Here is a 16,756-nt window from a genome sequence, read left to right as displayed (position 1 = left end):
GCTAGTTCTTTGAGCACTGGGTTTCAGCAAAGCTTCTTAAAGCTTGTCACAGATCATCTTCATTTTCCATAATCAATACACAAAGGCCTTTTTTTTTCCAACTCAGATATTTATACTACTTACATCCACAACTTATTCTCTGTGAATTCTCTATTCTGTCTTGCTTAATTATTGAATATTTTTTTGGGAAATCACTTAACATATGTAACCAGTATGTTAAAAAAGTATACCTTGAGATTTTTGGGTGGCATGAAATTGAAGAATGTAGTCAGTTTATTTTGAGAAGCATTAAGTTCTAGAAGATAAGGCATGCAACTCACACAAGACAAATCTGGGAGAAAGCAGAAGTAGATACAGAATAGATTAATCAATCAAATAAACTGGAAAAAGTCATTAAAACAGCATATGTTACATCACAATAACTCTTTCATATTTATTTAAGAAGGGGAGGGCTAGAGAGATGGCTTAGCAGTTAAGGCGTTTGCCTGAGAAGCCTAAGGACCCAGGTTTGATTCTCCAAGTCCCACATAAGCTACATGCACATGGTGGTTCATGTGTCTGGAATTTGTTTGCAGTGGCTAGAGGCCCTGGTGTGCCCATTCTGTCTCTCTCTCTCTCCCTGTCTCTGTCTCTAATAAATAAATAACAATAATAAAAAGAAGAGGGGAGACTGGAGGGATGGCTTAGTGGTTAAGTGCTTGCCTGTGAAGCCTAAGAACCCTGGTTGGAGGCTTGTTTCCCTAGGACCCATGTTAACCAGATGCACAAGGAGGCGCACACGTCTGGAGTTTGTTTGCAGTGGCTGGAGGCCCTGGCGCACCCATTCTCTCTATTTCTCTCTATCTGCCTCTTTCTCTGTCTGTCACTGTGAAATAAATAAATAAAAATTTTAAAAAATTAAAAGAAGAGAGAGAAGAGAGACAGGGAGAATGAATATGCCAGGTTTGATATTTACTTAAGAAGAAGGAGAGCCAGACCTGGGGGTGCATGTCTTTAATCCCAGCACTTGGGCGGCAGAGGTAGGAGAATTGTTATAAGTTCGAGGCTACCCTGAGACTACATAGTAAATTCCAGGTCAGCCTGGGCTAGAGCAAGACCCTACCTTGCAAAACCAAAAATAAATAAAATAAAAAGAGGGAGAAAGAGAGAGGGACAGAATGAACATGACAGGGCCCCTACTGCTTCAGATGAACTCCAAAAGCATGTATCACTTAGTGTACATCGGGTTTTGTGGGTCCTGAGAAACTTGTAAGCAAGTACCCTTAACTACAGAGCCATCTCTCCATCCCAGCAATAATGTTTAATTACACCAGTTGTAAGCACATCCTAAGTATGTCAGATGAATCAAATTAACAGGATCAGGGTAGGGAGATGGTTCACTGACTAAAATGCTTACTGCTGGAGTGTGAGGACCCGAGTTTGAATCCCCAGAGCCCACATAAGCTCAATGCAGTCTAGAGTTTGTAATCTCAGCATGCCTCCAATGCCAAGGGAGGCACAGGCCAGCTAGTATGACACAATGCTGAATGAGGTGAAAGGTAAAGACTGACACCCACAGTTGTCCTCTAACCAACACATGCTTGCCATGGCCCATGTGTGCCCACACGCACATAGGCAAACACATAAGAAATTTTTATTTATTTATTTGAGAGCAACAGACAGAGAGAAAGAGGCAGAGAGAGAGGGAGAGAGAATGGGCACGCCAGGGCCTCCAGCCACTATAAATGAACTCCAGATGTGTATGCCCCCTTGTGCATCTGGCTAATGTGGGTCCTGGGGAATCGAGCCTTGAACCGGGGTCCTTAGCCTTCACAGGCAAGCCCTTAACCGCTATGCCATCTCTCCAGCCCCCAAGAAAATTTTAATGTAATCAGGAATGCGTGAAATATTTACGTGTGGAAAACTCTGCAAGGGCCAACAACTTAACTTTCCTCCCGAGGGCCCACCTACTTCTTCCATCTCCCTTTTTTCCAGTAACCAGTGGTGGGAGGTCTCATTTGCCTACCATCTGCTAGTGCCCAAGGGCAGCAAACATTGCCAGCCTTACAGGAAAGGATGAGGAGCTAAAGCCTTAGATAATCCTCATGATAATTAGCCCCTAAATGACTGAATTAGGCCTTTTCAGAAGACTGGAAATGCCACAATTAGGGAACTCACTTTGTTACAAATTCAATTTTGTTTTAGTTGGATTTAATCCTAAATCTCATTAATTATTTGAAGTGATTTAGATCGTTGCTATTATTGTACTTTGGCTCCGGATTGGTTCAAAATTACATCTGAGTTCTGCATTTTACCCCAAGCAAGCATCTTGAAGCTTGATGCTAACTAAAATATTCTGAACAGAATTTCACAGAAGTCTAAGGTGGTGAGCAATGCTTGGCCTTTCTCTGTCATGTTCAAGCAGATGCACTTGGGGTACCAGAATGAATGGCAAAGGTCAAGAAGACTCGCATGGGCTAGAAGGATGGCTTAGCAGCTAAGGTGCTTTCCTGCAAAGCCTAAGAACACATGTTCAAATCTCCAGGTCCCATGTAAGCCAGATGCAGTGATGCAAGCGCACAACATTGCACGTGTACATGAGCCCATTCTCTCTCTCATTCTGAATCACAAAAGAAGCCAATACACCCCTCAGAGGATGGGGCAAGTGGGAGGGTGGCAACTCCACACTGGAGCCACACACAGTACCTCTACCTTTCTCCAGGTGGCACAGGTGCATGCAGACCTGGAAGAGGTCAACACTGGCTGTGTCCCTGAGTGGGTAGCGCAGGAGGGGCGAGAAGGCTTCTGGCATCTTTGCTTCTCAAAGGTCACTGAACCTCCCTGAGACTACATAGTGAATTCCAGATCAGTTTGAGCTAGAGCGAGATCCTACCTCAGAAAACCAAGAAAAAGTCACTGAAGCCAGAAAATGCCCACCACTGTCCACTTCCTTCCTCTGACTAAACAGTATCCTAAGTGTACATGGCTCTAGGGTAATACTTTGGGACGCTAATATTTTGGTAGAAATTATTAAGCCAATTGAAGAAGGCTGCTTGGGAAAGGAAAGCTATGGAGAAACTAAATGTTTGATGATTTGAACCTGCCCCTTCTGATCTCAACTGCATGTCTTTCAGGAGTGGTCCCAAGTCGATTAACCTTCACTGGGCCCAGAAGACCTAGTAGAGCCCATCAGGGCAGGTAAATGCTAGTACTGTGGACATGTATTTCAAAGTAAAAGTGGGGAGCTAGGGAGATGGCTCAACGTGTAAAATGTTTGCTAGGCAAACCTGAGGACCTGAGTGCAATCCCCAGAACCCATGTAGAAGCTAGGCATGGAGGTGTGTGCCTATAATTCCAGTGATGGGGAGGAAAAGACAGGGCACCCCAAGGCTTGCAAAGTCGTGAGATCCAAACTCAGTGGGACACCCTGTCTTGGAAAATAAGGTGGGCAATGATTGAGGAAGACACTCTTCAACCTCTGGCCTCCACATGTAAATTAACACACGCACATGCTCACCTGCACACACATGACCACACACACACAGACACTCATCCACACACACTAAAAAAAAAATCCATATAGCATTGAGACATATACAAAGAGATAGTGAACATGAGCGGATAGTCTCAGTTTTAAAGTCGTTTGACAGAAATAATGGCCCTGTTGGAGTTGCTGGACTTCCATGAAGTCCCTAGTCGGTGCAGTAACCTCTTTGTCCACCAGATGGCAGAAGCACCTCGCGTCTACATCAGGTGTGTCCCTAGGAAGTGTGGTCCTGGACCAGCCCTTCGTTTATCTAAATGGGAATTATTCTCAGCCTCACTCCACATCTACTGGATCAGGAACTCAGGGGGAAGAGTCCAGTAACCTGTGTTTATAAAATCCCCTCCCTCATAGGTGATTCTGGTACAAATTCAAATTTGGACTACATCAGGACATCGGTAAAGCTGTCGTTCCAAAAAGAACCCACCACCCTCCTAACAGCAGACTTTCAAATTCTTGAGGAATTAGTAAGTGGTCACAGGGCTAATGAAGAGTGATCTGAGCAGAGAGAGAAACCTCTCAAGTGACAAGATGTGAAGCTAAGTCTCTTTCCTTGCTGCTGGCACCAAGCATGGCCTAAGCCTCCCACTGTGTCTCCCCTGCTTATCTGAAAGTAAATCAGCATTGGAGGTGTGGGGCCTGTGGGCACAGGGCTCCTGCCAGCAGCTGGAAAAAATGTCTCCCTGATGACAGTCATCATAATCTGGGATTTACTGTAAAGTGACCCCAGGGGTGGGGGATGGGGCTGTGCAGATGAAAATGACTGGCCCTGGGCTGTAACTGCAACATCTCGGTATTCATTCCTGAATGTCGCCTGCTTAGGAACTTGGTGATGCTCTAAAGAGAAGTTTATAGAGAAAAGAATCATTTTAAAAGTTTTCAAAGACAGTAGCATTTATGCTGGGGGTGGTGGCGCACGCTTTCAAATCCCAGCACTCGGGAGGCAGAGGTAGGAGGATTGTGGAGAGTTTGAGGTCACCCTGAGACTACATAGTGAATTCTAGATCATCCTGGGCTAGAATGAGACTCTACCTGAGAAAACCAAAAAAATAAAAATAAAAAAACAGAAGAATTTTAAGAACTGAGATAGGATGTAATGCTCCTAAGTACTGAAGACAATAGATTTTAAATATTAGTCATACGAAAAGTGAAAAGTGAAAAGTGAAACAAAGACCTTATCAGCAATATTAAAAAGTTTTAAGGCAGGTAAAAACAAGTAGAAAAGTCATCAGTGGAGAAAGCAGGTCAGAAATAATTATTTGCTTACATCTCTAGAAATCTAAAGAAAAAAAAATACCCTATTACATTACATAAGATTGTAAAATCAGAAGCAAGGACAAAGCTTGGAAGAAAATGTGACAATCGCAGAACTGATTTCATTAAGTGTGAAGATGGGGTCATAACAAACACACAGAACCACAGATGGTGGGCTGGAAGAATCAACTGAACACACAGCAACAACAAAGGGAAAAAATAAACCTGTGAAACCTTGGAGCTCAAACAATAAAAATAGAACTAGCTAGCCAGGACTGAAATGTAAATTCAAAAGCAAAATAAAAGACTACCTTTTGAGAAAACCAAAACAATTCATCTGAGCTACATAACTGATAGACGAGAAGGGACATCAGACATTCTGAAGTACTGAAGAAATGCTCATAAGCCTCTGCAGAGAAAAAATAAGGCAATGATTCCATCTTACACTTGCAAGTCTCCCTGACCACATCTCTACCATATCATAACATTGCATACCCATTCCTATTACTTTACTCATTGATAATTTTTGTCAATTTTATCAATCCCCCCTTCTAGAAAGCTAAGAATCAATATGTAATTTATGTACAAATCACCAATATCAAGTTGGTATTGTTAAACTATATTACATACTGCAACATTTAAATATTTTGAAATAATCTACTCAGAGTGACAATTACATACCTTCAATTTTGTTGGCTGAAAGATTCAACTTCTGTAAGTGAACATATTCACAGAGAATGCTAATGTCAATTAAATCATGGTGCTGAGAAAATAAAAAGTAAAAGACTTTAATGTCACCTTAACACATTAGTACAACATCTGAAATAATAGTTGATGGAAAAAATCCAGAATTTCTTTCAAAAGTATAAAAATAGCAAGAGACCAAACTCTGGCACCTACTACTACTAAAAGGATCTCAAAACAGACCCCACCAAAAAAGAAAAAAAAAAGCATTCCTCTGAAAAAAAAATATATAATAGCTTAGGAAATTAGTGCTGTTAACAAGAATGAGTGAAACATGAAAAGGCAAATTAAAGCAGTGTTCATGGGGACCTTTAGAGCAGAGTTTTATATACGAAATGCATAGTAGCAATAAAGACAATGCTTTCATCTAGCTGAAGAAAAAGCAAATGCCTAGAATTTAAATGAAGTTTTAAAGAGATTTCACCCTTAATCAGGAGCTCATTAATGATAACACTACCCACACTTGCACAGGGTTCATTTTCAAAGCTTTCACAGTGGTCTCAACAGATCAACACACCCATGAGATCTGCAGGGCAGATTAGTCCCATTGTAAAGAAAGGGATATGGAGTAGAGAGAGGTGTGTAACGAAGCCTGAAGTCACAGACAGCACATCATAGAGACAGGGTATCAAGCTCTCCTAAATCTCTGTCCAAAACTCATTCCAGGAAATGCTGCTTCCAGAGAGGTTAAAGTGGGGTGAGGAGAGAATTTGGATGAACAAAGACATATACAAATTGTATACATCATGCTGTCACTGTCAGAAAAAGAAAGCTAATGAAGAATCATTATAAGTAAGTTCTCATTCAGGATAATGATTATTTAAAGTAGGCTGTTCCGGGTAATAACAATGTGCTGAATACCACTGTGTACACGACATCCCGCTGTTTAGTACGTAATAAGAAACATGATGGTGAGGTGGAGCCACACTGAACCTTTAAGAATTTATAACGTGGACAGGACAGAAGATATGTACACAAGTAATAAGCTAAATGCGCAGCCTAAGTAAGATATAAGGGGAAATCACTGAGCCAGAAAAAGCATTCGGTAAGACTGGTTATAAAGGCCAAGTAATTCAACATGTAATATCTCAAATGTAAGGAGGTCAGTGGCAAAATAAGTTAAGCTCCAGTCCCTCTGGCTGAAATAAGATTTAAAGGATTGCTTTTTTGGTAGATCAGTTTAAGGCACAGCACTACATACATAAGCCGAATATTGATTGAAATGGACTAGCATGGAGACATATTGGCTGCTGGAATTATACCATCCCAATGCCTAATGTCCCAGTGTTCAAGGGGTGCTTCCTGTATGTAACTGCCCGAGTGTTTGAGACATCTGTAGGTTATAAAATGGCAAAAATAAGAGTATGCCTTAATATGCTGATCTCAAGGGGCATACCACAAAGCCAGTATGGGTTTAAATACCTTGACATTCCTTGAGTGTTTTGTTAATTCAAATATAAGACAGAATAGCCCTGCAGTGAATTAGCCAAGTCATAATAAGCCAAGTCATAGCCTGTAGTAAAATTTCAATGCATTTTATTTATTTTTTTATGTCTGGCTCTATATTTAGTCTATGGGTCTCCAAGGTGCAAAAAGAGTTAAGTTACTTTTCTAGGATGATGGGAAAACAAAAGGAGAGAAGATGAACTCTAAGCAGTCTCTCCTTACAGCCTCTTATGACAAAATTAGAGCCAAGATTTTGTGCGACTCCGTGACGGCTTGCAATCTTGAAAATTGATGAATAACAATAGATTTTTTTGTCTTTAATGATACGTATCTTTTGGAAAGTGAAATATAGCTCAAAGCTACTTATTTCTTGACATACTTCAGGAAGAAAGTCAATATCAGAATACTCAGCTCCCTTGGACTCAGAGACAAATTTTAGTGTTTCTTTTACTGATCACAGAGAAAATTCAAAAAGAGCCTTTGATTGGTTTTACAGAGCCAAATTCAACCTCCTGGAATGAAAGCATTGATAACTATAATAGAGACTACTGAAGATGAAAGAAAGAGTGTGAAGAGAATGAAAACAAAGGGATTTGGAGGACTGATTACTGGAAAGGCCAACACTCTTTGAAGCCCAATATTTACATGCATCTTCCTCACTGCTAGTCCCTCATCAAATGTGAGGTCCTGAGAAATGCTGCCACTGTGAAGCAATGGGTACTGTGATGGTGTATCATGACTGTCAACAGGACCTAGAATCACCTAGGAAACCAGGCTCAAAGCATGATAATAAGGAATGATCTTGAGTAGGTTAAATTAAGTGGGAAGACACGCCTTAACTGTGGGAGAGGGCTAAAATCTCGTGCTGGATTGAAAACGAGAAAGACAGAGGAGTACCAGTGGTCATCACTCTCCTTCCTGACTGCAGAGGTGCCCAGCTGCTTCGTGCTCTGCTGCCCTGACTTCCATGGTGAACTATATCCCTTCAAACTGTAAGATGAAATACTACCTTCCTTCCTTAAGTTCCATTTGGTCAGGTTTGTTGTACACAGCAACAAGAAGGAAACTAAAACAGAAATTTGGTACCATAAGTGGTGTCATTGCTGGGATAAGCCTGACTATGTGGCTTATAGGCCTATGGAAATGCTTTGTGGAAAGAATGTGCAGGCATTTGCATCTCTGGGTTAGAAAAACCCTTGAGTACTGCGGATGGAGCCTTTGTGGCCATTCTGGTAGCAGCTTGGAGGACAAGAATGCTGAAGGAAATAAACAGTAGAGGTCTGGTTCATGAGGTTTCAGAACCAAAGACAGACTGTTATCAGGTACTGGGCTAGAGGAAGTTCATGTTATATTCTGTCAGAGACTCTGGCTGCATTCTACCCATGTCCTGAGAACTTGAATGACTGTACTCAAAAGCACTGGGCAAGTTTGCTTGGTAGAGGAAATCTCAAAAGAGCTGGTATTGAGAAATCACTATTATTAAAAAGTTCCACACTGTTAAAGACAAACCAGTTGTGCTGTACTGGGAAGGTACAGAGGGTCCTAAGGGCAAAATCCCGCCCATCATAGGCTCCCTCTTAAAATCCCACCCTTCACAGACTCCATCTTAAAATTGAACCCTAAGTAGCAATGGAGAAGATCCCAGAATGTTGGAGGTGCTAAAACCATAGGACATCTGCCAAGGAAAGCTGCAGGTTCCGAGTGAAGCCAGCCCAAGAGAAGGCTATGAGCGCCACAGGCCGCAGAGCTGGAGGGTGGAGCTACCCAAGCCCTGTGGAGCCCAGAGGATGCCATCACAGGCTGCAGGATTTGGAGCTTGCCTGTTGGGCTTCTGTCTTGCTTTGGTCTGATCTTTCCTTGTAATGTTTCAGTTCTCTCTCTTCTGGAATGGTGACGTTTACTCCGCAGCAAGTCATGTGGGAAGCATGCAACTCCTTTTTGGATGGTTAGGAGCTCGCAACTGGGAGTTTGCCTGAGTCTTGGAAGAGACCACCTTTAAACAGTGCTGGAACTGCTGCAGACTGCGGATACGCGCGAAATTGGACTGGACGCATTTTGCATTATGATATGGTCATGAATACAAAGGGTTGGAAGGCTATGACTTGTTTGGGTGTCATGTTGACAAGGGGTGGACCCATGATGCTTTGTAGTAACTGTCAATTTGACAGGACTGCAGTAGTACCTAAGAAACAAACTTCTGGACATGGCTGTGAGGGGTTATTTTGTAGGTTCACTTAGGTGTGAAACCCACTGGGGTCCTGGATGGGATAAAGAGGAGGAAGCTCACCGAGCAGCACGATTCATCACTCTACACCTCTGCCATGCCTTCCTCGCCATAATGGACTGTAACACCAAACTATAAGCCAAGATAAACTCTCCCTCCCTGAAACTGACTCTGGTCAAGTGTTTTAGTGACAGCAATAAGAAAGTAATTCATCCCAGTACCAATAAAATAAAAAAAAGGACATGAACTGTGCTGGCTAGTGTCCAGGTGCAGGTGCCCTATGACTGCCCCGTCATACTTACTGATAAATTTAGGTTGAGGTAGACCTGCTCAGTCCCAGGGCCTGAGCGCCCCAATTCATGGAGTGCCTTGGCCACAGCCTCTTCTCTCAGGACCCCATCAAATTCCTCCTTCAAAGACACAAACATAAGGAGGGAGGGTGAGAGAGAAAGAGAGAATTCCCATTTGAAAATAAACAATCCACTTTGTCATGCCCATCCCCCAGAGAAAATGCTGTGTTGAGAACAGAAACATAGTATACACAGGAAGAAAAAATTCATATTTGTCAAAGTCATGTTTCATTTTCACTTGTACGAGGTAGTCAAAATGGAGTGAACACAGAGCCATAGGATCACTAGCGTTGGTGGCAATTACACCATCCATGGAATGTGGCTCTATGGACTGATTCATTCATCCTGACAGCCCTGAGACAGGTATTCTCACCTCCACTCCACAGTTGAGGAAACTCGGGTTTAGAGGCTACCTTACCTAAACTGACAGGCCTAGAATGAGAACCCACAAATGTCAGACCCTGTGGTGGTTTGATTCAGGTGTCCCCCATAAACTTACGTGTTGTGAATGCTAGCTCCCCAGCTGATGGATATTTGGGAAATAATGCCTCCTGGAGGGAGTGTATTGTTGGGAGTGGGCTTATGGGCTTTATAGCCAGTTTCCCATGCCAGTGTTTGGCACACCATCGTGTTGCTGTGGTCCACCTTATGTTGGCCAGGAGGTGATGTCCACCCTCTGCTCATGCCACTCTTTTCCCCTGCCATCATGGAGCTTCCCCTCAAGCCTGTGAGCCAAAATAAATCTCTTTTTCCTAGAAGCTGCTCTTTGTTGGGTGATTTCTGCCAGCAATGCAAACTGGACTGCAACAGACCCCATGGCAATTCTACACTGGGCCCACTCAGAGGATGGTAACATCAAGTGGAGGCAATTATTTCTCTAAATCTGGTATTCTCGCTCAGCACATAAACAGTGACATCAGCATGATGACAGAAAATACAGTTAAGCCGGGCGTGGTGGCGCACGCCTTCAATCCCAGCACTTGGGAAGTAGGAGGATCGCCATGAGTCCAAGGCCACGCTGAGACTACAGAGTGAATTCTAGGTCAATCTGGGCTAGAGTGAGACCCTACCTTAAAAAAAACAAAAAGAAAAAGAAAAAGAAAAAGAAAACACAGCATCACATCAGTCATACTGACAGAACTTTAACCACAATACGCATATGAACTACAGTGGTGAAATTTCTGCTTTTTAGATCTTTTTGAATTTAATATTTTTCTTTTTAATTTATTATGATTAACAACATATTTTATATAGATACATGTGTTGGGACCCTGTTTTACCTCATCCCTGCACCCAGACATCAATAACGCTGTGTGGTCAAAGCATACAGGTTTGTAAATCTGTAAGATTTTCCCTCCTCGGATGTCCACTGACATGGGGAACATTTCTTACATGGAAATAAACACACAAGCTTTGGAACTGGATGGGCTTGGTTTGGACACCACCCTTGCCATGTGCCTTTGGGAAGGCAAGGTTTGCTCTAAGCCTCGAATCTTCATCATAAATAGGAAATGTTATTTTCTTTAAAGGAGGTCTGAACATATCATCCTAAAAATATGCCACTGTGGTATATTGATTGTTTTGAGCTGAGGCACTTGAAAAACAGTAAATGAAAGGAGAGGCCTTCTCAGAACTCCTTTTATCTACCAGAGAGACGGATCCTCCAAAAGGAGCTCAATTGTCATAAATCCCCTCCTAGGGAGTTTCCTCAACCAGAGATCGACCCTTATCACAGGAGAGAAGAGAGACAGCTCTGTCACAAGCTCTTATATCTCCTATCTGTTCTTCTAAGAACCTGTGCATCTTTCCTAAAAAGCATTTACCTTCCCTCCCCAGCAGTGGCCTGCATCCTTCTCTACTTCCCCTGTTGACATGGTATGTAAACTCTCAAATATCACAGCTTTAAAAGGGATTCATTTTTTATCTTCTCCTGTGAACCCCCCATGCATGCAATATTAAAACCAATAACTTCATAAGCCTGATTCTGTGTCAATGTCTGTCGCGTGTCTGTTTCATAGATGTAGCTAAGAAAGATAGAGAGGTGGATGTTTTGCACCTATACCTCCTTTTAGTATTGTGGGGAGAACGAAAAAAAAAAAAAAAGTCTAGCAAGGTCTTAGCATAATGCCCAATGCATAGCAAATGCTTCCAATAAACAATCATTACTCTGTGACAATGATACTGCAAATTCCACATCTTAATGTTTCACTCATCCATACCTGTCAACCTCTTCACAAATGGGAAAGGTATTTACATCTCTAAGTGAAGTTCAATATCTTAGGGATGACCTGGGAAGGAATACAGTAGGGAGTGTTACTTTCCCTCCCAGACTTTCTACCTAGACCTGCGAAGTCCACCTGACCGCACCTCACCACACTTCCTGGTAAGGAGAAGGAAGCCCATCATTATTTAAAGTGAGACAGGCATGGTTCTCACCTTAGTTGTTGATAGGGCAGTAGACCATGCTGTCACTGTTTCCAGATTTCCTACAGCAAGACTACACACAACAACCTCCTCTCCTCTCTTGAGGTTCCTGTCACTCAGTAGTCATAAATAGACAAAATTAATGAGAACTTTTTAGGCCTCTTTGCATTTACCCTATTGGCAGTGTAGCCCATTTGCATCTTCTTGAGATTCTGACAAGTCCTTATAAGTTTCCTTGATTCTTCTTCATCTGCCTGTCATTGACTATCTGTATCCCTGTGGTCCTGTTCTTGGTCCTCCCCTCCCTTCCCTTCTCCCCTTCTTCCTTTCCCACTCTGGCTAATATCATGGGCTCCAATATTAATGATTCCCAGGCCTCCCACTCTGAAACCCTTTCTCTGATTTCTAGTCATATGGTTCCTATATCCAATTGCCTAATATACAGCAACATGTGACCCTGATTCCTATTGTAAAGACCTGAATATCCTCCTGGTACATGCTATAACCTAACATCTCAGATTTGTAATATTCAATTAGTAATACTCCCATCTTAAGTATTTGTATCTTTCGCTTCCTTTCCATTTCCACTGTTGCTGCCTTAGTTCATACACACCCTGCTCCCACCACAAACACTGCTAGAACATTTTCCCTAGCTCCCTGTCTTCTCGTCTGGCCCACGTTGTCATCAGAGCAGCTCCCGGCTGCTCAAAATCTCAAGTCATGTCTATGCCCAGCACAGAGCCCTCTACAATGTGGCCCTTACCTCAGGTGCCTTTTCTGTTCACTCCTGAGTACACTGCTACCCGTCTTTGTACATAAAGCTAATTACTATGATTTACTCAGATTTTTATCTCACAGGAGAGCAGGGACCATGTAGGTCTTTAATCATGTTCTCATCTTCTGTCATGTTACTATTTACCTATTACATCTATAATTATTATTATTTATCTTTAATATGGTTTCTCATTAAATTTGATACCCATAAGTATCCCATGAGTAGGCATTAGTACCTGTGTTGGGTTACAAGCAAACAGTGGTTCTCATGCATCGGATTTTGGACCAAGACCTAGTCAGAATGTTTCCTATACAGCAATCATTCCATAAATATTTGTTCACTGAAGGCTAATTAAAATTGCTTAATAAGTTGTAGCTAGTAGATAAAAACATGTTACTTTTTTTTTTTTAGTAAGAGTGTCAGCAATATGCAAAGCATTTTAAATACACAATTTAATTTAATCCTCCTATAAGACAGTTATTGTTATAAAACTGACATTATAGATACAGATAGGCTAAGGAATTTGTTCAAGAGCTCACGGCTAAAAATAAAAAAATAAATAAAATAACCAAGCCTCAACTACAAACCTTTCATTTCAAAAGAGTATGTTGAACAGCTGGCCTGTACTGCCTCCTTTAAATTCATAAGGGTTTCTGAAGTTTGAGGCTAATTGCATTGTAAGCATTCAATAATGATTATGGCCATCATACCTTTATAACTCTTAACCAGGGAAACATATGGAAAATAAATCACTGAACCTTACGGTCCGATTTGGTAACTCTTCAGTTTATTCAGCATATTAAAACTTAAGCAATACCAAAATGGAATTTGATAACACAAGAGAAATATCTATATTTAAATGTAAATAGACAAAACAGTGAACTTTTCCTTAAACACATCTTATGAAGCAGAAAGGAATAACTAGCTTAAGTCAACCTCTTCAGTGGTTTGCTAATGGCATGCTGAAAACAGATTAACAATGGTTATAATGAGCCCCATAGCCAAGGAGCATGTGCTAATTAGAATAATAAAGTTGACTGTTGGTTCATTTGTGAATTCCCCTGGGTGGAAGCTGGTGGAAATCATACAAACATTTCAAAGTTGCAAAAACACTGTTACAGTTTCGGTAGTCAATGATAAAGGAAGGTGGCCAAGGAAATCAGAAAAGATGAACAAAATAATTGGCTTTCTTTTTCTTCCTTTCCTTTCTTGGAGTACACAGGGAGAGGAAGGTTGTTTTGTTTGTTTAAGACAGGGTCTTTCTTGCTGGCTGGTCTGCAGCTAGCTATGTAGACCAGGTTGGCCTTGAACTTGTGGTGATCCTTCTCCCTCTGCCTTCTGAGTACTGTTTATATAGGGGCATAGGCCACCACACTTGACAAATAATAACTTTCTATGGTCAACTTGAGGCAAAATTGGACTGCAACTGATCCATGTTAGAGGAAGTGGAAGAGGGAAAAGAAAACGAGGATAGAGAAACTGATGGGCCAAACGTTCAAGGTGAACAACAGGCAATGCAGAAGAAGAGGAAGGGAAGAGCAAAGAGTTATTAGCAGCATTGGAGCAACAGGACAGACTGTAGGTTAGAGAGGGGAGAATATAAAGAGAAATGGAACAAACAAGGGCCGGTGTTTGTGAGAGGAAACAAGAGGCGTAACAAAAAAGAAGCATGCTTGGCATGAAGGAAGAAACATGACGAGGAAAAGATAGGGTACTAAGAGGGAGAGCCCGGGGAATAAACAGAATGAAGATATTGGAAATATTCTCTTTGCTTTTATTATATCTCTTTCTGGAAGAAATTTGAAGCAACTTATTTTGTGAAGAAAATGGAAAGTCAAGAATCTAACAAAAAAAAAAAAAAAGGAAGGTATTGAAAGCAAGACAAAATATTGTTTCTGAGTTTCCTGGCAGTCTAAACTAAGAGGAAGACACATGGCATTTTGAACAAATCAATGGATGTTTCTGAAAGAAAGCAAATGATTTAGTCCTAGCCAATAGAAGGAAGGGATGGGATGGGAAGTGGAAGGGAAGCAAACAGGCTAAGAAAGGAATAAGAAAAGGGTGGAATTCAGTGATGGTGAGAAGAGATACAGAAAAACAGAAGTTCCTCTTAATGACAAAGATGAACCCATACCCCAAGTAAAGCAGATGGGAATGTGGGGAACATGGCCCAGAACATAAAACAGTCCCACAGTGAGCTGGATCTTTGAACATTCTGAGGTCCCCAGCACATACCCCTAAACAGAAGTAATATGTAAAACCTTGAAGCCATTTAGCTTTTGGGGGAGCACTTAGGCGATTTTAAGACAGCAATTTTTCGTCCTGAAGGAAGGAGGATGGAGGGACTCCAACTAAGGAAGTACTTGACAGTCTCGGGAAGTTTGTGCTGGGAGTTGGGGGTGGGGGGGGAGTTGGCAGTGCCAAAGACAAACTCTTCCTATTGATAACGTAATAATTCTGTCATTGCACAATGTTGGAAAAGTTAAACCCACAACTCCAGACAAACAAGTTTGCTTTTCCTCCCCCCGCCCCCACAGTGGCATGGGCACTTGACACATAAAGAAACCAGATATAGGAATGAAATCTGTAAAAGAAGAAGCCACGTGGAGACATGCCAGGCGGAGGTGAAGAGACCAGAAGCAGAAACGAAGTAACAGAAAATGGGCAGCGACGAGAGAGGACGGGAGGCCAGGCCTGCGGAGGAGGAGTGGGCTGAGCCCGGGGGGCGGGGCCTGGGGTCCAGGGGTGAGGGGTGGGAGAGAAGGCACACCTCCAAATTCGGCATCTCGGACTGCGAGGACTCTGAGGATGCCCCTTCGCCCAGCTGCTCGGCTTCTTCTAGCTCCTGAGCGCTGTGGATGAGCTGCTGCAGCAGGTTGGAGGTTATTTGGAAAGTCCCTTTCGGCCTCTGCCCCATGGGGAAGGAAGGCCAACGAGAGGAGAGCTCTCTGCCCGAGCCCAGCAAGAACGATTGGGCTCCCGGGCGTGGAAGGCCCAAGATGGACTGCAGGGAGAACATTTTCCATCTCTGGAGACGTTTCTCGGGGTCCGCCATCTTGTTTAGCGAGGTTACCTAGGAGACCGGCGGCCGGGGAGGGTGGGGGCACGGAGAGGGCGGGAGCGGCGCCGCGCGAGGGACTCTGGGAGATGTAGTCCCGCCCCTCCGCGCGCGCGTGTGTGCGCAACCTCTCAGTGCCGCTGCGGGAGCTCACTAGTGCACTGCATTTCTCTGCTTTCTTGTGTTTTATTTTGTTTCTTTTGTTTCTCTCTCTCTTATCGCGTAGGTACCTTTGTTTCTTTTTTCTTGGTCTTTTTGTTCCCTTCTCTTTTCTCCATACCCTTTTGTCTCCAGCTTCTCATTCTCCCTAGCCCGAGGCCCCTCTCTAGATCGCAGGGGCATCTCCACTCCCAGAGCAATACTTTGGAAGGGTTCGACGTCGTTGGTGCTGAGTGTCAGAAAGCTAATTAGCACAGAAATTTAACTATGCAGCGCACGACGGGAGGCGATGAGGGCGGATGAAATAAGAGGCATGGCTCCTGCCCTTAAATTGTGGGTAATTAAGAGAAACTACCACACAACTTGAGAGCTCTTTTGCAATTCATTTACACACCCCCTTCCAAATGTTAAGCCATGTCTTGGGTAGGGAAAACTAGCTGTGGCCTAAGGAGAGAGAAGGTAAGCTAGGGGTTAGGGAGAGGAGAGAGGGAGGGAAGAGAAGGAAGAGGAGAGAGGAAGAGGGAGAAAGGGGAAAGAGAGAGCACGCTCCCTTTGAGAGTGTATCTGAAAGCCTACAAAGCTATTAGCATCCCATAAATAATTGTAGTAATCAAGTGATCTGCATTGGTAATTATTTTCATCTTGTTGCATAGGTTCTCTTTGCAGATTTATAAAATACTCTTGCAAGATTACAAATCGTGGTTTTATGCTACTCTGGTTTTATGTGACCGAAATCCCATAGCCTTAAGCCCCACCAAGTAGACACTGCATAGAAAAGCAGAATGAAAATTATAGTAAC

The 16,756-nt window shown here is 42.6% G+C and overlaps 1 protein-coding gene across 1 annotated transcript in view; it reads right to left on the bottom strand.

Annotated features, from left to right (window-relative positions):
• Lrguk (leucine rich repeats and guanylate kinase domain containing) overlaps positions 1-15,775 on the bottom strand; it is a 145,635-nt gene extending 129,860 nt beyond the window's left edge. The window contains exons 1-4 of the mRNA XM_045160075.1: positions 15,511-15,775; positions 9,494-9,601; positions 5,459-5,540; positions 231-331 (exon numbers count right to left, since the gene is read on the bottom strand). Of these exons, the coding sequence (XP_045016010.1) occupies positions 231-331; positions 5,459-5,540; positions 9,494-9,601; positions 15,511-15,759 (540 nt within the window). The 5' untranslated portion in view covers positions 15,760-15,775. The remainder of the gene's footprint in view (positions 1-230; positions 332-5,458; positions 5,541-9,493; positions 9,602-15,510) is intronic.
• Between the last annotated feature and the right edge of the window lie 981 nt (positions 15,776-16,756).

This window comes from Jaculus jaculus, chromosome 10, assembly GCF_020740685.1.
Source record: "Jaculus jaculus isolate mJacJac1 chromosome 10, mJacJac1.mat.Y.cur, whole genome shotgun sequence".
Classification (NCBI taxonomy): domain Eukaryota; kingdom Metazoa; phylum Chordata; class Mammalia; order Rodentia; family Dipodidae; genus Jaculus; species Jaculus jaculus.
Note: the sequence above shows the minus strand (reverse complement) of the source record. Positions and strands in the feature narration are given on the sequence as shown.